The sequence below is a fragment of the Acinonyx jubatus genome, chromosome A2 (assembly GCF_027475565.1).
Source record: "Acinonyx jubatus isolate Ajub_Pintada_27869175 chromosome A2, VMU_Ajub_asm_v1.0, whole genome shotgun sequence".
NCBI classification, from domain to species: Eukaryota; Metazoa; Chordata; class Mammalia; order Carnivora; family Felidae; genus Acinonyx; species Acinonyx jubatus.
Window position 1 is genome coordinate 47923107 of NC_069383.1, and position 20902 is coordinate 47944008.

Below are 20902 nucleotides of genomic sequence, written 5' to 3' on the forward strand. Positions count from 1 at the left end.
CCCAGAATCTAGGCCTGTCCATACAGCTATTCGGGAAGAACCTGAGGCTGAAGACGGAGTGCTCTGAGCCCAGGCAGCCTGGGGTAGAGCAAGGAAACAATGAAAAGACAGAAACCGAGCTTACCAGGAAACATAGAAGAACGGTTACCTGGAATGTGCCCTCCTCCTCCTTACTTTTTGGCTCAACTGAACATTTATTAGAGACTCGCAATTTAAGAAAAGGCCCCATTTGGGGCACCTGGGTGGCTCAGTCAGTGAAGTGTCTGACTTCTGCTCAGGTCATGATCTCACGGTTGGGGAGTTCAAGCCCTGCATCGGGCTCCGTACTGATGGGTCAAAGCCTGGAGCCTGCTTCAGATTCTGTGTCTCCCTCTGTCTCTGTTCCTCCCCCACTCATGCTCTCTCTCTCTCTCTCAAAAATAAATAAACATTAAAAAAAAAAAAAAAAAACATTTAAGAAAAGGCCCCATTGAGCGTTGCAACACCGAAAAGCCATGCAAAAGACACGGTCCTGCCCTGGAGGGCCACAGATTCTCACAGAGAAGACTTGCATGAGGTTGAAATGTTAGCAAGAATCTTGTTTTCCTAACTCTGGTAGTTACTAAGCACTTTCCCATACATTTCCCCAAACGCGTACATTGAGCAAGTATGATCTGTCCCTTCATATAGATGAGAAAATGAACCACTGATCAGAAAGACTGAGGTGGCTCAAGGTCAGAGACCCAGCCAGTGGACTCCGTCTTCTGCTCACCCTGTACACATCACATGGGTAGTTTATGACAAATGTTTGGCTTTTTTATGACATCTGCAAACGCTTTAGGGGTTTTTACACTGTATACAGTAAATTATTTGACTATCCAAGATTATTTCCATTACCAAGATTGATTTTTTTTAAAGAGGTTTAGAAGCAAAAACGTTTGTCACAAGGAAGGAGGAAGGACATGTCAGGACAATGGGAAAAGCAAGACCGAATATGGTATCATGTGCATTTTTAGGAAGATTTTTAACTGCAAAAACAAAGGCTCACTGTAGAACACTGTGATCATAAAGTAGAGCGTGAAAAAAAATCTGTCCTCTTACCAGCCAAAGAAAAGCGGCGTTCAGCAACCCCTCACTCCCCCAAATTTTAAGGTCATACACACTATAAAACTTGACAATGTACAGTAAGCTTTTGGAAATTCTGTAGTTCTACATATCTTTCAGTGGTAACCACCACTTTTTCAACCCACAATGTATTATAGCAGACAATGAAAAGGATGCTCAGAAGGTTCACATTAGCAATGTTATTAATTATATTTCAGAAATCAAATAGGGAGGCATGGGAGTTGGAGGAGTGTCCTATGTATCCATTAGCTTTCTATCAACAGAAATATGTGATCCTGCCTACAGCAAGGCTCCAGTACTGTGGCTGGAACCTTTGTTCTTGCATCTCACTCCAGCATATGGTGCTACTAAGCATAATCAAAGTGCAAATCTTTATAGAAAATTACAGAGACTCCAAAAAGGGGATGGGTACTCCCTTCCTCTAATTTCCTTTACTGCCATGTTCCGGGTCTTGAGTAAAACACATCTGGTCTTTTGATGAAATCTGCAAACACTTTGAGGGTATTTACACTGTATATAGTCAATTATTTGACTGTCCAAGATTATTTCCATTGCTGAGATTGACAGACTGTTTCTTGCCAGGATAGAGCCACAGTTTTCAGCGGCATGGCTATGAAGTTGCCTCCCTTATTTTGACCCAATACGTGACATTAGAATAAGGAGACACCTGCAGCTCAGGGACAGATGGGGGGCGGGGGCTTGACATGTGTGCATCCAGGCTTTGAAAATAAATCACTGATAACTGACGGGATGGGTTACTAATCCTTGAAGTTGATACTCTTCAAAAGAAGTGCCCCCCCCCCCGCCCACAAATATTTGTAAGCCGTTATTTATAACTGTTCAGATCAAGTTGTGAGAAAAATAGTACTTTTTTTCTGAACTGAATTCCCTTCAAATGTGTCCATCAACTTACTGAAGAGAAGGGGAGAGAAATTCTGAATTATACGTTGAAAACAAAACTCAGGTTTTGTGAAAATCAATGACTTCACCCTCTCGCCAATGTTCTGTGAAGACTGGAGCCCAAAGAAACGGGCTCCAGGCAAGTTTGCAATTTGGAAGAACTTGGACCCAGGAAGGCTTTGTGTGTTGTTTCTCATGGTTACTGATTATATTGTGCCTAAGCCTTAAGCAGATCATTTTTAATAATGTAGTTATTAAGGGAAAAAAAGAGAGAGAGGGATGGAGGTCTAAAGCACCATTCAAAAACTTTAATCAAGTACAGGCAAGTCTCCTTTCAGCTGGTGGGCACTGGCATGCTGGGCTGGTTGCTCATGGCATCCTTCTGTCCTGACTGGGGCTGTGCCAAACCTGTCTGGCTGGTGCTCTTACTGTACCAGCTGCTAAGTGTTTGAATATCACCCTGAACTGGCTTCATTCGTTGTACTTACAGGCATGTATCAACAGGGAGCCTAGCAAGGTCCAACTATAAAAACCTGAGGTCAGAAGCCAACGGCTTAGACTGTGGTCTGCACTCTATTATTATAGTGCTAGATCATTCCAGAAGTTAGCTAACTTCTCTAGTTCTTAGCACGCTCTCCTCCAAACTGGGATATATTCATATCCTCACCTGACTGCCTCAGGAGACTTACGTTGAGGTCAAAACCAGATATTAGGTTTGTTTTTTACAATTTTGTTTTCAAAGTATTTTTTAACTAATTTCAAAGCAACACATGATGATCATACATCATTCAGGAAATGCCAAAAAAAACAGAATGTAAACAATTATTCGTTTTCTTACCACATAGAGACAACAGCTATTAATACTAAAATTTTTTTTCTTCTAGATTTTTTGTGAAAACTCTCTGATAAGTCAACAACAGCTGCTGAGTACCACAAAAATGAAGCAAAATAAGGCTGCTGTCTTCCCAGCTGGGTGGGGACACAAATTGCTAAATAAATGTTATTACTGTAGTGTGAAGAAACCCAAATAAGAGAATATTGGAAAGCTGTACCATAAAATACAATTATAAGTCTGGTTCCTCGAGATGACAAATATTTTGGTATTTAGGAATTAAGAGACACTTTTATACCTAAAGCATTTCCTTAGGCTACTGACTCCATTCTATCCAAGGGAGGACATCATTGGATTACCGCTCTAAAATTTCAGTTACACAAAAACAAACTCTATCCTGCCGCCATAAACGGTATGTGGATTTGCCTTATTTCTTAAGCAAACAGCCAACAACCGCCTTTCCTTTTTTAACTTGCCAGAAGTGCCTACAGTTGACTGTAGTTCTTGTAGCAAAGCAATCTGTTTATGCATGTCAGTTTCAAACACTTTGGCATCTTTGAACTGATGGATGAGGATTTTCCTTGAACATAAAATCTAGTGTGCTGGAAGCAGTCACTTGCAAATGGCCTTACACATACAATTTTACGTGGGCTGGTATCTTCTACAAAGGCTTCAGTTCTTTATTATTTTCCTCGCAAAAGGTAATTGCCATTCCAGCAAATGGTGCTCATCATACTCATCTATGAAGACACCACCTTCCCGGATTATCACCTATATACATTCAACTCTCCAGCCGTGCTGAGCTCTCAGAAGGGAGAGAAAGAGGTCTCCCTCATCTTTCTACCCCTGGGTTCCTAGCAGAGGAGACACGGAAATGTCTGAAAAAGCCCGTAAGAATTCTCCTTCAGTGACAATACCTAAGAAAGTACGTGGGAATGTGCTAACTAAAGATCCCTAGGCCCTATTCTGGAGGTTCTGAATCAGCCTCTGCGGGTGGGCCTAGGATCCTGTATTTTTACTAAGCCCCTCAGTTTCCTCCTCTGTAGAATGGGTTAACAATAGTTCCTACCTCGCAAGGTAGCTGTGGAAATAAATAAGCTACGTTACACCACCGCGTGGCACTCAGCCAGCACTATATGAGTGCCGGTCATCGTTACTGATGTTATCATAATACCATTCATAAGCAGGTATCTTAGAAATACCGTCTATTGGTTTTCTCAAACTTAAGTGTGCACAAAAATCACCTGGGGGCTCTGCCCCTGGAGATGCTGATTTAGTAAAGCCGATACCTAGTCAGGAATCTGCCTTCCTATTTGCTTAAGGTTGGGGGCCGTGGAGAACCCAGCAGATATACTGTAACCGATTGGTCCTCTTCTTCACATTCCTAATCCCCAAGGCAAAGAAACTTGCCTCTCAGACTGGAGCTAAGATGAGGCTCACTCAGACAGAGAAAGAGAGTTGGGGGGCTGTTTGATAAAATGCAAAAAACCACTGCAAGGGGTGCCTGGATGGCCCTGCAGGTTAAGTGTGGGACTCTTGGTTTTGGCTCAGGTCCTGATCTCACATGATCTCTCATGGGATGGAGCCCCCCAGTAGGGCCCTGTGCTGATAGCATGGAGTCAGCTTGGGATTCTCTCTCTTCCTCCCTCCCTCTCTGCCCCTCACTTTCTCTGAGCGCACGCTCACTTTCTCTCTCTCTCTCTCTCTCAATAAATAAATAAACTTAAAAAAAAGAATCACTGGGGATTCTTGGTTTCCTACTTTATCCATGTCAGGGGCCCTGCTGCCTGTCTCGGGCTGGCTGAGCCGGGGTGAGGCAACAGCTGTCTTCTCTGCAGGCTGCCTTGAGCAAGCTCTGGGAGACTGCTCCAGCAGAACTTGGCCGGTCTATCTCTCCCCGCAGCAGGGAGCTCGGCCACAGCTCTCCTCCCCCTAACCCTTCCCACCCCAGAACAGCCTGGGTCAACTGGCACCAGGTCCAGGGGCTACTGAAGACACGGCCTGGAATCCTTCTTGCCTCTACAGCTGAAGGTCAAGGGAACCACAGATTGCTTGGGAAGAAAGCACTGCACATCCCTGGCAAGCCCAAGAAGATCCCAGGCCTGGGCAAGAACGCCCAAGAACGCTTACACCATACATACATGTCATGGAGCCAGCCCAGACTTGCTTATGCTTCTGACCCCTGCAAACACCCAGCGGTGCGCCTGAGATTTAAAGGGCAAGCTCTCCAAAAGCGAAACGACAAAGCTCTTGTTTCTCTCATGAACAGCATCCCCTTCTGTTCCTTCTGTGGATTATCCACAGCAATCCCTTCTGCGATTATCCAAATTCTACATTTAAGCATAATTAATACTTGAATCCCCCGGAACATGATCAAGCCTGGATCCATCCATAAACAAAGGCATTACATAGTTAAGAGATAGGCATTTCAACGGAGACAACAATGTCCTTGCTTTTGCTAAAAAGTATTGTTTTTTATAGAAAACTGGGTATAGGTTATGTTGCAATAAAGTAGAATTTACATTTTAGAAAACGCTTTTCTTCAAACTCCTGTTATTTTTCTCCTTTTTCTTTGTAAATCCAAGTATATGTACTTTTTCCCTCCCCAAAAGCTACATATGGATGGGCCTGTCTCTAATATTCGAGAAGCCCAGGGTTAGAGTGTGAGAGGAGATCCCTGGTCCCCAGCTCCTCCTCTCAGCTCTGGCTCCTGCATTACCCAGTCTCTCAGTGGCCTCCCAGGCATGCCACGGGAAATCCCAGCTCACACCTCCAGATTCTTTTTGCACAGCTGTCTTTTGGCCTTCACTTGGCCCGAGGCATATACCCACTTGTGGCATCATCAGCCCCCGAGATGGATAAAAGGTCTTCACAGCCTTAGGCAGTTGAGTAGGAAATTCCAGGGTCCCAGGAACCCTGAGCAGGAGTGGGGATATGGGTTGTGGGTGGGCACATACCTTTGGAAGCCTGGAATCCTGCTCTTCTGGAGAGGGACACAACCAGAGGAGGACTGGAACAAAGCCCTCTAAAGTGCGGGATCCAAGGGGGGCAAACCCTACAGGACTACCAAGAGTATCTATACATTGTATCTATACCTATGTATATTTCATGTAAGTGAACACCTTGGTCTGGATGTTCTATCAACTGCACACCCGCATTCCACACAAACCCACTGTCACAGATTTCAAGGTTCTAGAAGGCAGGAACCAGACAGATAACATTTTCTCTGGAGAGCACCTGCTTTATTTAGCAGAGATGCCTCTTGATGCTGCAGTACAAATACGATGAAATCAGTGTCTTAGGTAGAAGTCCTTACCTGCAGAAGTGCTTAAAAAGGAGTAAGGGAGTATTTATTTGGAAGTCCTTGTATGAGTGAAGTTGTGTGATACTGTTAAAAAAAAAAAAAAAACCAGATGTCAAAAAAATCTCATCAACAAAGACAGAAGATCTGGAGGTTCCTAAGGGCCTCTCTCGCATGGATCTGCAGGCTCCCAGCACTTTCCTCCTCTGGAAACCTTCCTCAAGCTCTCAGTCCAGGCCAGGTGCCCTCTCAGGACTCCTATAGCTACCCCCGCCCCCAACTCCCACAATGCTTCTCACTCGGTGCTACACCCGCTCCTTGCCCATCAGCCTCCCCACTGAGCTGTCGCACCCTGGGATTTGGCACTTGGTAGAGTCTCACTAAATTCTTCCTGCCTGATCAACCAGCATTCAAAGCAAATGCAGTTTTGGAGTTGCTATGATAGCTCTTCACTACCAGGGACTCTAGGTACTGCCGAATTCAAGCAAAACACTGTTTTAACTCCTGGAAGAGAGAGATGGTCTAAAAATAAATCAAACACCTGAACCGTGTAGCATTACAGAAATGGAGACCAAGCGGGGGGGGGGGGCGCATAGGAACATGGCATAAATGTACTCTGAAGGATTTAAATGTCATTCATTTTTAAAGATGACCTCAAGTTACATGCCTCTAGAAAGGGAAACATTTGTTAAAAAGACAGTAACCACGCTTTTTCAGAAAGCATTAATCTGCACTGAGCCCCCATATATGTTACCACTTCATCTGTAGATTTCAAAGTCTTACTGAAACTGACTGAGGGCACAAGCAACACCTATCAAAAGCTGTGTATACTTATTTGAAGTATGGCACACTATATCTATTTTAAGCAAGGTTAACTATAGGTAGCAGGTGGATTACTTCAAGAAAATGGAACGTTATGGAAAAGAAATTGTCTTTTGACAGAAACCACGTACGATATTATTTCTACCTGCAGTCCAGCACTACCGGAAGGAGTGTTAAACGCCGGGCAATAACACCAAAGACACTGAGAAATACTGAACATCTGCAGCGATCTGATGACTTTGTAAATCTTCCTTAGAGGCACCTATAAAGGAAAGACACTTCAAGTGGAGTGACTGATTAGTCCAACTATAGAGGTCCTCTGATGGGACGCTGCCTGCCCTCATTCTGCAAGTTTTCTGCAGATGCAGGAGGAGAGGAAGCTTATGCAAAGGGATGGGGTCTAATCTCTGCATCTCCCTCTTCTGTGTTACACCTCTCTCAGCTTCCAACCTCTTCTCTGCTCTGATGGCTGTGTGTGCAGTCCTCACACCATAGACTCAAAGCAAATGCTGTCATGGCTCCATCCCAGCTAGATGCAGTGGTTCCCTTTGAAAGCCAGTAGCTTCTTACCATGCTATCCTCTGAAACAACGGGATAACCTCGGTTGCCAGCAAGGACTTCTGAAAGTCCTCCTAACAGCTTCTGGGGCCCAACACAGGAAGGCATATGCTACACTGTGCCAGCCTGGGTTTCACCCGCTAGGGCCGCCATACCTTCCTAAAGAGGCCTAGAGTCAAGACCTAAAAAGGTTTCAGAAGTTTCTCACAACGAGAACTAAAAACCAATCTATGGTTTATCTTGTTAAGACAGAAACTTGGTTTCCCACATTCATCCTTTATTTGAAAACTCAAAGCACAGCACAAACTTGGTCTGTTCATTGTGCCCCGAAGCGGCATTTCATACTGACCACCCCCTAGCTCTCCTCCACCCATCTCCCTGGACCCTGCTTCCCCAGAAGTCTTCGCTGACCATGCAGCCAGTGATCTCTTTCCTTAAATTCAGGACTTGTCTCTATCAATTGCCTACACGAGGCTAAATGAGGCATTCAGTCACTGCCAAACACCGGCATTACTAAAAATCACCTTGCACCTCAACGGCTTTCTCTTACTACTGCCTTCTATTATTACTCAACCTTTCTATGCTCTCCCTACTAGTCAGCCTCTTGAGGTGAGGATATGTCTCCTTTAATTTTTCACGCAGTAGGTCCTTAAAGTCACATTTTCTGAACATTTGGGGCAGGGAGGGGGAGAGAAGAGGCCTTTATTTTTAGCAAGGCAGTTTGCATGAACAAATACTACAACAGCTATTCCTTGCCCACCCTCATTCTCAGCAGGGGCTGCCCTCAAAGGAGCTAGTGACAAATGCTCCATTCTATATTGATAAGTGCTAAGATTCCCCGCCCTCCCCCCGCCCCCCATCCCGCCACTAAGCCAGGCCTAAGAACTTCTGGGGTCTAAAGATTTTGAAGATCACTAGAAGTCCCAGGCATCAAGGGGTTGGGCCCCACCCCCGCAGGCAGCAGTTACCAGAGGGTCAATGAAGGTTTTATACATATATATATGCACACGTGCAGAGCCTACCCCAAGGCCTGTACGACTGGAGGAGGATTAATGGGACTAAATCACCAAAATCTGACAGAAACACTTCCACAGCGGTAGAACCAGTTCTGAGACTCTCCAGGCTCTTACCTACAGCAGGGCCAAGCGAATACTCGGTTCAGATCCCTAAAGGAGGCGATGCCTCTCCTGGGCTACCTGGACAGCCACGTCAAAAATCCAAACACCCAACATTCAGAAGGGGCTGACCTGGCCTCTTCTAGCCCACCGACAGCTCTTTGTAGCCAACGGGGTGCTGCCCTAAACGTCTTACAGAATGTTTGCCCAGTCCGTGCTGCCTGAACTTCCCGCAGGGTGGCACCTGGAAGAGCAAGGGACTTAAAAACGAGTAAGAGCATCCGTGCTCCCAATGCTCCGAAATGCCTGGTGTACTCATCTAAAATAAAAAGGTCTCTGTCTGCAAATTCCGTTTGTTGGCCCGGTAATCCACCCCCGCCCCCAGCCCTGCGTCCAGGGCCGACCCGTACAGCTGTTTTTAATCCCTACTTTTCTCACTCGGCGTCCCCGGCTTGGGCTGACCAGACGCGGAGCCACTTAGCGTTTCCTCCTCCCCCTGTCGGGGTCTGTCCTCCCTCCGCCGTCTCCTCTTTCTCCGCCTGCATCCCCGGGGGGCAGAGTGTGGGAAGAACGAATTTCCGCCCGGTTTGCCCGCCACTCGCCGACTTGGGTCCCTTCCGGACGCAGCCTGCGCACCCCCGGCTCCTCCCCCGGCTGTTCCACCGAGGCCGCGCTCCTGGTCCGGGACCGAGAGCCAGGAGGCGCGAGCTGCGGGGGCCGGAGCCGCCGGGACACAGCAGCCAAGCCGCGCCCCGAGGAGCTCTTGGAAGGGCTCCCGCCTGCAGCTGGGGAATCCGCTCGGCGGGGAGAATCCGTGCCAGGGAATCCAGCTCTCCGGACTCAGCTGCAAACAAAAAGCTCAGGTCTGACTCCCTCCCTCCCTCCGCCCCCCGACGCACACCCGGAGAAACAGTTTTGTGCAGAAATGCAACAAGTAGCACCCGGAGCTCCCGGAGCGCCCCGCGCCGCCTGACTTGGCTGGGGGAACCCGCCTGCAGAGACCCGGGCCAGCCACCGGACAAAGGGCGGAGGAGGGGCTGGACCGCGCTGCGGAGTCCGAAAGAGGCCATTTAGCGACTCTGGCCAGGCCAAGGGGAATGCAGAGGAGACATAGAGCAGGCGGGCCAAGAGGACGATCCGGCCGCAGCACGCAGGACGGGCGGCGATGGAGGCTGCCCGCGCCGTGCGCTTCCTACTCGTGGTGTACGGCTGCCTCGCGCTCCCGCCGCGGGCCCAGCCCGTGTGCCCAGAGCGGTGCGACTGCCAGCACCCCCAGCACCTCCTGTGCACCAATAGGGGGCTCCGCGCAGTGCCCAAGACCAGCTCGCTGCCGAGCCCCCAGGACGTGCTCACCTACAGCCTCGGCGGCAACTTCATAACCAACATCACGGCCTTCGACTTCCACCGCCTGGGGCAGCTCAGACGGCTGGACCTGCAGTACAATCAGATCCGCGCTCTGCACCCCAAGACTTTCGAGAAGCTCTCGCGGCTGGAGGAGCTCTACCTGGGGAACAACCTCCTTCAGGCGCTCATCCCGGGCACTCTGGCCCCGCTGCGCAAGCTGCGCATCCTCTACGCCAACGGGAACGAGATCGGCCGCCTAAGCCGTGGCTCCTTCGAGGGCCTGGAGAGTCTGGTCAAGCTGAGGCTGGACGGGAACGCCCTGGGGGCGCTGCCGGACGCGGTCTTCGCCCCCTTGGGCAACTTGCTTTACCTACATCTGGAGTCCAACCGGATCCGCTTTCTGGGCAAGAACGCCTTTGCCCAGTTGGGCAAACTGCGCTTCCTCAACCTCTCTGCCAACGAGCTGCAGCCCTCCCTGCGCCATGCAGCCACCTTCGCACCGCTGCGCTCCCTCTCCACCCTCATCCTCTCGGCCAACAGCCTCCAGCACCTCGGGCCGCGCGTCTTCCAGCACCTGCCTCGTCTCGGCCTACTCTCCCTCAGGGGCAACCAGCTCTCACACCTCGCGCCGGAGGCCTTTTGGGGGTTGGAGGCCCTACGCGAGCTGCGCCTGGAGGGGAATCGGCTGAGCCAACTGCCCGTGGAGCTGCTGGAGCCTCTGCACAGCCTGGAGGCGCTGGACCTTAGCGGGAACGCGCTGTCAGCTCTGCACCCCACTACCTTTGGCCACCTGGGCCGGCTGCGCGAGCTCAGCCTGCGCGACAACGCGCTCAGCGCTCTCTCCGGGGACATCTTCGCTGCCAGCCCGGCCCTCTACCGGCTGGATCTAGACGGCAATGGCTGGACCTGCGACTGCCGTCTGCGGGGCCTGAAGCGCTGGATGGGCGACTGGCACTCACAAGGCCGTCTTCTCACGGTCTTCGTGCAGTGTCGCCACCCCCCGGCCTTGCGGGGCAAGTACCTGGATTACCTGGATGACCAGCAGCTGCAGAACGGGTCTTGTGCGAGTCCCTCGTCCTCAGTTTCCCCGACCGCGGAAGGGCTGCGGAGGCCCTTGCCCACAGCCGCCGGGGAGGAGGTGGCGCCCCCTGCAGGTGGCCTCGCGGAGGAGCTGCCGCCGCAGCCGCAGCCACAGCAGCGCGGGCGATTTCTGCCTGGGGTGGTCTGGGATGGGGCCGCCAGGGAGCTTTTGGGCAACCGCAGCGCTCTGAGGCTGAGCCGACGGGGCCCGGGCCTCCAGCAGCCGGGCCCCTCCGCCGCTGCTGCCGCGGACCCGGCGCCACACCCTCTGGACCTGCTTCAGAAGCCCGAACGGGGACCTCCGACTCCTGCAGATGCTGCCCATGCGGAGCCCACCCCGACGGCCGCACCCGTCTCTGCGCCATCGTCCGCTGGCGACCCCTGGCAACGCGCGGCAAAGCAGCGTCTGGCAGCGCAGCAGCAGGAGAGCACCGCCCAGTCCGACGGCGGGGTCGGCCTGCCGCCGCTGGTGTCTGACCCGTGCGACTTCAACAAGTTCATCCTTTGCAACCTGACGGTGGAGGCGGTGGGCGCCGACAGCGCCTCGGTGCGCTGGGCGGTGCGCCAGCACCGCAGCCCCCCGCCGCTGGGCGGCGCGCGCTTTCGTCTGCTCTTCGACCGCTTTGGCCAGCAGCCTAAGTTCCACCGCTTTGTCTACCTGCCAGAGCGCAGCGACTCGGCCACATTGCGCGAGCTGCGCGGAGACACACCCTACCTGGTGTGCGTCGAGGGAGTCCTCGGGGGTCGGGTCTGCCCGGTGGCCCCCCGTGACCATTGCGCTGGGCTGGTCACCCTGCCAGAGCCTGGGAGCCGGAGCAGCGTAGATTACCAGCTGCTGACCTTGGTCTTGCTGGCCGTCAACGCACTGCTGGTGCTCCTGGCCTTGGCGGCCTGGGCGTCACGCTGGCTGCGGAGGAAGCTGCGGGCTAGGCGGAAGGGTGGGGCCCCTGTGCATGTTAGACACATGTATTCCACCCGACGTCCCCTGCGCTCTATGGGCACCGGGGTGTCCGCCGACTTCTCTGGATTCCAGTCCCACCGTCCGCGCACCACCGTGTGTGCTCTCAGCGAGGCGGACCTCATCGAGTTCCCCTGCGACCGCTTCATGGACAGCGGCGGCGGCGGCACAGGTGGCAGCTTGAGACGGGAAGATCATCTTCTGCAGCGATTTGCTGACTAGATCCAGAGCCTCCGAGGTTGTGGAAACCTTCTCTTTGGCCTTGAGGAGCCACTTTCCATGGAACCCCTCAACCCGCCTCAAGGGGAGATCTCATTTTATCAGAGTTTCTCCTTTCCCCCTTTTGTGCATTTGCCAGACGAGTCAAAGGGAAAGCCGATTCGGCAACCCCTCGCCACCCCCAGTTCCCAGTACCCGCTCATGAAGTGAATGGGTGGTACTTGGTCAAGGCCAAGAGTAGGGGACAAATGGATGATGGAGCTCAGAAGGGGGGGAAGCCTTCTTCTACAGGGAGACCTTGGCACAGCTGTGGCAATGGCCTTTGTAGCACTGTGATACAAGAGCCTGTCCCCCTTTGGGGTAGAAAAGGGTGCTTTTGCCCCCAGTGTGGCCAGAAAGAGATTTGGGTGCATGCTCTTTGTTTGTTCAATGTGAAACGAGAGTTTTGTTCTATTTAAGGAAAAAAGGAACTTATTTAGTATTACAAAGGAGGCTTGGCAACTTGACTGCACTGGTCTGGCGGTCTCAGCCAAGAAGGTGATGTTGTAAACAGGTGGTAAAGTTTAACACACTCACCAAGGAACTCTTTCATGTTGGTTAATAGAACATTCAGGATAATTTAATGTTTAAATAATCAGAGATGCTATTTTTTTTTCTTTCAGGAATGTGAAGATCTCTGCCATGTAACAAACTGACAATAAACTCAAGGACTGTTTTAGTTGAGCTGAGTGGTTCAACTAGTATTTTCTTTTTAACATTAACACCGCAAGAACATTCGCTGACCTTGGGGTTAACTAAGGTGACCTACTTTCTCAGGAGAAGGCTGCGCGCAAGACTTCTCTGTCAGGGTTGCTCCTGTGGCTTTTTAATTTTGTTTTTCTGAACCTGTATATGCAGAAGGAAATTTCAGTGCCAGAACTTGATAAAAGAATGTTAACTAACGCGTGCGTAACCAATGACCCCGCAGGGAAGGGCAGCCTTCTAGTTCACTTAACCGCATCTCTGACAGCGTGTCCAGATTGGAATGAATACGATGTGGTACTTCTTGTGTTTTTATCAGTGACACGCAGTTGAGGGTGCCCTGCTTCTCTGGGGTTGCACAGTTAAGTGATAAAGGTAATTTCCTAATAGCAAGGAAGCAAAAGGTGATGGTCAATTGATAGTGTGACGTTCAATCCCAGCAATGTCTTACTCTATATAAAATAGAGAGGAAGAAATTATCGGGAAAAATGTGAAAAAGTATACATCAGTGGTTGTCTGTTTCTACTAAAGCCAGAAGGTTGTTAGGAGTACTTAAACCTCACTGTGAAATAATTATATATTTTGCGAGTTAATCCCTCCACTACCCAGTGTTGTACCATGTTATTAAATCTTATCGTTTAGTTACTAATTGCAGTATTTCTTTTAAAATGTTGTTTTGCTTTAAATTTAGGATTAGGCTCCTTTATTTGCTCCTCCGTCGTTTTCAACTATTTGGGACACTTTGGTCCCCTGATATTTATGAAGTACATGTTTATCGCTAACCATAGTGCTTTGGTTTACATTAGCAGTTTTGTGTGTGGTCTAAAAAAGCGGTCCCAGAGAAGATCTGCACGGTTATACTGTCCATGATTATGGATTTATTGGCAGTGGGGTGCCGTGGAGGCGACTACAATGGTGCTAAGGCTAACAGCGAATCTTCTATTTAGGGCCTTACGCCCCTGATGGTCCTGATGACTCAGGGAATCTATCCTAGACCGGGGGTCCTTCCCCAGGGCTCTCCTTTTATGTTTGGTCCATTGAGCCAAACCTGCCCTTGGCCCAGCAGCTGAGCAGGGACCCAGGCATCTAAATGAACTGATCATCTAAATGATGATCATCTAAATGATCTGTGTTCATGTTCAGATGAGTGAATGTCCAGACCACTTAAAGTACAGCTGCTTCTCTGATAGTCGTATCTGTGGGGCCCAAACTTGACCAACCACAGGAAAGAGGCTGTCATTCTGACTCTGCTGCCGAGGCTTGTGACCGATCCCGAGCCTATTAGTACGCAGGAGAGGAGTCATTCACTCTGTTTTGCAACCTCTGGGCTATTTTGCACCCCTGGTGCCCCTAGTTTTGTTCATTTGTACAGTGATGGCATCTTTTAGCTGTTCCTTTGCACAGCAGTGAAATATTGAGCCCCACTGAAAGTCTGGAAAAGACCTCTGGACCTTCCCACCACCCACCCTTTCGTAGCAGAACATCACTGAAAACACTTCACGGAAAAACAGTAAAAGCTATGTGAAAACAGTTCGACTGGAAAGTCTTTCGGTGGGAAATGAATAAATGTTATATGTTGTTATGTTCAGTTATGTCAATAAACCCACTTGCTAATGGAGATGTTTTATGGTCGGAGTTTCCAAATATTTTATACGCTTTCATAATGATCCGCTGTGGTTTTCTACAGCAGTTGTGATCGATGACAATGAAACATGAGCTTGAAGTCTATCTGTCCTCGTTCAGTGGTTTTTAATTGCCATTTCTACGGTAGCGTACAAACTCTATTTTTCAGGAATAGGTAGGTGACTTGGTGCCCAGAGAAACAATAAGATGACTGTAAAAGCAATGGTGAGCTATGATATGAAAACGCTGTTAATATACCAGTGACAGCAAGATGATTGGGTCTCAGCAGGCCTCAGCTGTTTAAAGGAATTGGAATTAAAAGTCAAGCCCTTTGACTCCCATGGTCAATGATAAGAAGGAGCTATCTTGAACTGGAGGTCATTTTTGTCATTACAAAGTTTATGAAAAGGTAAGCTTCCTAAAGAAAAAAGACTAAACTTCGCATGAGGTAGGAGTGTTCATTTAAAGAGCCATTGAAGCCGTCTGGAATGTGGTTGGACCCTCAGCCCAACCTGTAAGCATATTACTTTCATAAGGCAGATCATTGTGCCATACACTGCCCGGTAATAAGTGACACGAGATCAAAGCCCTCTCCCCTAATTTGCAAAGGCCTGGTTTTTACCGGAAGTACAGCAATGTGGGCAGCTATCCCATAGTAAGAAACCATTAAAAGAGATAACTGGTATTACTTGGTATTGGTACTTAGCCACTTCCCAATCTTCCTCTGAAACTTGGAAACAAATGACGATGAAGCATTCTAATGCCAGAAATTTACTAAAGTCGACACCATGACCCAGGATGGAAACAGATTTCAACTCACTGTTGTACCTTCACTGTCCCAGAGAATTATAGCATCATTGAAGTTCAGTATGATTTTAGAAAGCGTTGAAAGCATTTCAGTCACCTGGGACTGCATTTGTTCTACGTCATCTCTTTGTGCCTCCGTTTCTGCGTCAGTGAAAATGGGTCCTGAGTCCAGAGTCCTGACTTCACTTTGCCACTTTGAGGAATAAGTGAGTAAAAAAGCATTGGACAGCACCAGTTCTAAGGCGGATGTTCAAAAATATTAGATGGATTATTAGTAGCAGCATTTTATGCCCGGGCAACCAAGTATTGTACGATACATTGTAGGAATGTCACTGCCGGACAAGGCATTTCTGCTTAAGCCCTAACCAATCAGAAACTGTAGATGATGAAATTCCGTGACCCTTCCCTTTGTTCTGGTTCGTCGAGGCTCTTCTGTAATTTAATATGGAAGGACAGCTCTTGAAATAGTTTTCATTATTTCATTATTTTTTTCTTTCTCATTATTAAAAAAAAAGGTGAATATACTAGTATTTGAGCAAACTTTTGTATATTTATTAAACTCTTGGCGTAAGTTCATTCATCTTTTAGACCGGAGCTACGGCTGTGTAAATGGCGTTGCTTCTCATTAACTGAATGACAGCATCTCCCAGTGTCCTTTTACTTAGTTTACTTAAAAGAATACTTTGCATGAACAAATGCTTCCCTCCCCCCCCCCCCTTAGGGATTTCAGGTCACTTCATCCTTATCATGTGGCAAATACTACTCATCTTACATGGGAGACTGAGGGATTTGGAGATTATACTTACATTATTGTTGAAATCATTAGGGGGGAAATACAGCTTCCTGTTAACCTGGTTGCTTTGTCTTGGGGCAGAATAGCTAAATATCTCATTACATCCATTTGAGGGATTTTAAGCTACAGGTGGTCACTCCTTACTGGCACAGAAATGTGGCTTTATAATCTGGCTGTGACATGGCATCAGGTGCCAGACGGAAATAAATAGTCATGCGCCAGCATTTCCAACAACAGCGTCTTGTGACTCTAAATCCGTAACATTTTTTTTCAAATTGACCAAAGCTTCATAGTGCTAGCTCCTTCCCCTACTCAGTCTGTTATGCCCAGAATTCATGATCCCCAAAGACCACTAGGGAGCCGAGTCCGATGCAAAAGCAAAGAGCCTTTATTCGAGCTAGCTCGAGCTCAATCCCCTACCTGCACCGACACAGCGGTGAGATACCAGGGAAAGAGAGCAAGTTTCAAAAGGACAAAGGTTTTATTGGGGCCTGGGGGCAGTTGGTGAGGTAATGGCTATGGCCTCAGCCGATTGGCTGGGGAAGGGTCCTGGGGAAGGGTCCGAGTCCTGTTAGGCAGGTGAGGGGGGTTTACTCAAGGGGAGGAGGTGTGGTCAAGGTGAAGGACACAGAACAGGATGGAGTCACCGGCGTAGGCCCGCCCTTTCAGGTCCTCAAAACCAACTACCACTGTGAGTAGGATGTGTTTCCTTCTAACAGTCAATTCTTACTCACACAAGTTGTGTTGTATAAGGTCACAGCAAACCTGGAAAGAACAAATACGGAACCCTTGCTCTGGGGGAAATTCACATTTGGGTTCCTGTAAGCATCTGGTCACGTTTTCCTCAACTTCTCAATACAGAACCTTATTTGAGGCTCATTTCAGTTTAAAAACGCCTGGGTGGCTCTGTCGGTTAAGCGTCCGACTCTTGGTTTTTGCTCAGGTCATGATCCCCCCATTTGTGGGATCGAGCCCCACATCAGGCTCTGTGCTGACATCACGGAGGAACCTGCTTGGGATTCGACCTCCCTGTCTTCTCTGCCCCTACCCTGCTCCTGCTCTCAGATGCTCTCTCACTCAAATAAATACACTTTAAACATATAAAGACACCTTATTTAATATATATGGTTGATTCGTGAACATTGAATTCACGGCCAACAGCCCTGTAACTCATGCCTGAATGAAGTTTACCTAACACACATGCTTTCTTAGACACATCACTGCCGTCCTTCACTGAGGAACTCTAGACAGCATTTCAGCGCTATGTTTGGGGGCTCTTTTAAACAGCAAAATCACACACACACACAAAGTAAGAAAGTGTGAGAAATGTGGCACTAAACAGACTGTGAAAAGCACACTTGTTTACAGTGGGAAAGCTGAAACAAGCAGGTGAAACATTGCCTCATTCAGCCTCAGCAGGGGGAATGCCTGGGTAACTCAAATTTTCCATGGCGCTGCCTGTCTCCCCAAATGGCCAGGAACATACTGCAGAGTATTGATTCTGGGCTCACAAATTAACGTTGGCGAGTAGGAGCTTTCACAAATAACAATCTGCAAATAATAGAGATCAACCGTGCTCTTTATCTGCCCAGATCCGCCTCCTGGGACCCCACCCCCTTTCTCAGTGCCATAAATTACCCACTTTATCCCTGGGGCAACGTTTGGTCCTTTCAGTTGGTGACCACACCTAACATTCCATTTGTATTGTTGGCTACCGTGGCTTTGCCTGGTTAAAGGTGAAGGTGTGCCGAAGTTTGTTTTGTTTTGTTTTGTTTTTAACAATTTTAGTTTGAGATTTTCTGGCTATTCAGAGTGGTGTTCGCTCCCATGCTACATAGGTACAGTTTCTATTTCTTCCTTGGGAGAACATACCATATATTAAAAATAAACCTATGTGGGTGTCTTACCTCTGCCCACTTACTACTCCTGCTTTCTCAGGAAGGGCTCCACAACGAAGAAATGGCTAAGTCTATCTGTAAACTCAGTATCTCCCTGGACTGAGTATAACCCCTGATCCCCATCTGCTCTGGGCTCACTTCAGGAGACGTCAGCCTCTCTTCCCTTCTTTTACTGTGAAAGACTCTCTGGTACACTTAGACTCTACGGCATTCTTCCGTGTGCTAAAGAAAAACATGGCTTGCCCTGAGAATATGGTTTAGTTCTTGGAAGTTCTTATTTATGTACTCTTACTGCCTTCACATGCCTCATTGAGTCATATTATCTTCCTATTTTTATTTCGACTGCTGAATACACACACAAACATAGCTTTTTTGTTTTTGCCTTATGCTCAATTCTACTCAGGTATTTCTCCTTGTATCGTGTTGTGTCGCTCATTATTACCTTCTCTCTTACTTGGTTCTATAACCAAAACTTACAATTTTATGTAAGGCCAACAGATACTTGAAAAGATGCTCAACATCACCTATCATCAGAGTGATACGCAAAGCAAAACTACAATGAGGTGTCACTTCACAACTGTCAGACGGTTAAAATTTAAAACACAAGAAACTAGTGTTGGTGAGGATGTGGAGAAAAAGAAACCCTCTTGCATTGTTCTTAGAAATGCAAAGTGGTGCAGCCAGTGTGGAAAACGGTATGCAGTTTCCTCAAAAAGTTAAAAATAGAACTACCCTACAATCCAGTAATCACACTACTGGGTATTTACCCCCAAAATACGAAAACACTAATTCAAAGCGAGGCATGCACACCCATGTTTATTGCAACATTATCTACAAAAGCGAAATCATGGAAGCAGCCCAAGTGTCCATCACAGACGAATGGATAAAGAAGCTGTGGTTTATACATTCAACGGACTATTACTCAGCCAAAAAGATGAATGAAATCTTGCCATTTGCAACAACATGGATGAAACTAGAGGGTATAATGCTAAGTGAAGTAAGTCAGAGAAAGACAAATACCATATGATTTGATTCACATGTGGAATTTAAGAAATGAAACTGAGCAAAGGGGGAAAAAGGAGGAAAGAGAGCAGGGGGGATGGTTGAAATAGGGGGTGGAGATTAAAGAGTACATTTGTCATGATGGAAAAAAAAAGAAACCCAAAGTGGGATAACTAAAAAATATGTCTTAAATAACTTCTAATTTTCAACTTAAAAAAGGTTGCCAGACTCTTTCAAAAGATTTCTGTGTACCCTTTAACCAGCTTTACTAATTGTTAATATTTTGCCCCATTTGCTCTATTTTTGTCTCTCTCAACTATTTGAGAGTAAACTGCAGCCATCATGTTTCTTTGCCCCTAAATATTTCACTTATACCTCCTAAGAACAAGGACATTCTCTTAAATAAACCTAGTGCAATTATCAAGGAAAAATTTTAGCACCAACAAAATGCTATTTTCCAATCCACAATCCATATTTAAAATATATCAACTGTCCCATGGGCCACCTGGGTGGCTCAGGCAGTTAAGTATCCGACTTCAGCTCAGGTTATGATCTCCTGGTTGGTGAGTTCGAGCCTGGCGTTGGGCTCTGTGCTGACAGCTCAGAGCCTGGAGCCTGCTTTGGATGCTGTGCCTCCCTCTGTTTTTCTTTGACACTTTAAAAATCTTTGTAATTCAGCTTAGATGACTTATATTGACCTATCTTTATATTTACTGACATTTTCCCAACTGGTTCCATCTGCTAATTATCCCTTTAAAGAATTTCTCGTCTCTAATATGGTTTTTTTTCCCTAGCATTTCTTCCATTTCTTTTTAAAAACATGTATAACTCTCTGTTGATATTCTATATCTGTTCATGCATGATGTGTAGCTTTCCACTAGATCTTTTAATATATTATCATTCATTGAATTAAAATCCCTTTCTAATAGTTACATCTTCATCATCTCTGAGTCTAGTTTTATTGATTGCTTTATCTTTAAACAATAGGTTGTTTCTTTTGTGTGCCTCTTTGTCTTGTAAGGTTTGTAGGTCATACATTGATGTGCCAAATAGTATGTTTAACCTTAATGTTTAAAATTATTTCTTTTCAGAAGCATTTATTATGCATAGTAAGTAAGAAGTTCTCTTGATTCAACAGACTTGTTTTTGGAGCTTTTGCACACATAGACAGATGTTCTCAAGTTAAATTTGTGTAATAGTTTATGCTAATGCATGTGCAAATGAGCACCCATTCGCTTTTTACTTAACTCTTTTCTCTTCAACATGGTGTAAAACACAGCGACCCCTATCCAAATAAAATTAATGAGAGACTTCATCTGTAATGAACAGCTTTGTGAATAGATTACATTTAGGTGACATCTGAAAGAGTTCAAGTGAAGCAGGTTACAGAACTGTGTACTTTTTTTTTTTAATGTTTATTTATTTTTCAAGAGAGAGAGAGGAACAGAGCGCAAGCAGGGAGGGGCAGAGAGAGAGGGAGACACAGAATCCAAAGCAGGCCCCAGGCTCTGAGCTGTCAGCACAGAGCCTGACTAGGCGCTCAAACTCACCAACCGTGAGATCATGACCTGAGCCAAAGTCGGACGCCTAACCCACGGAGCCACCCAAGCTCCCCAGAAACGTACACTTTTTAAAGTCCTGTGATTGGGGCTCTTAGCGTCAGCGTGAGAACATCACCAATCATGGTATCATGAATTCTCAATTAGACAGCTTTCTCTACACTGCATTTGCTTAGAAAGGAACTCTCTCTTGTAAAAGGCGATGACCTTCTATTGTTCATGTTGAACTGGAAACAAATGCTCAAT

The 20902-nt window shown here is 47.3% G+C and overlaps 2 protein-coding genes across 2 annotated transcripts; one reads left to right on the forward strand and one right to left on the reverse strand.

Moving 5' to 3' along the window:
• Nucleotides 1–5915: 5915 nt before the first annotated feature.
• Nucleotides 5916–9702, reverse strand: LOC128314759 (uncharacterized). Its single transcript, XM_053218279.1, has 2 exons — nucleotides 9062–9702; nucleotides 5916–7221 (listed from the first exon to the last, which is right to left on the reverse strand). The coding sequence occupies exon 1, from the start codon at nucleotides 9700–9702 to the stop codon at nucleotides 9067–9069; it is 636 nt and encodes a 211-aa protein (XP_053074254.1). The 3' UTR covers nucleotides 5916–7221; nucleotides 9062–9066.
• TRIL (TLR4 interactor with leucine rich repeats) lies at nucleotides 9305–13623 on the forward strand. The gene is made up of 2 exons (XM_027075181.2): nucleotides 9305–12252; nucleotides 12896–13623. The coding sequence occupies exon 1, from the start codon at nucleotides 9798–9800 to the stop codon at nucleotides 12234–12236; it is 2439 nt and encodes an 812-aa protein (XP_026930982.1). The 5' UTR covers nucleotides 9305–9797; the 3' UTR covers nucleotides 12237–12252; nucleotides 12896–13623.
• Nucleotides 13624–20902: the final 7279 nt, after the last annotated feature.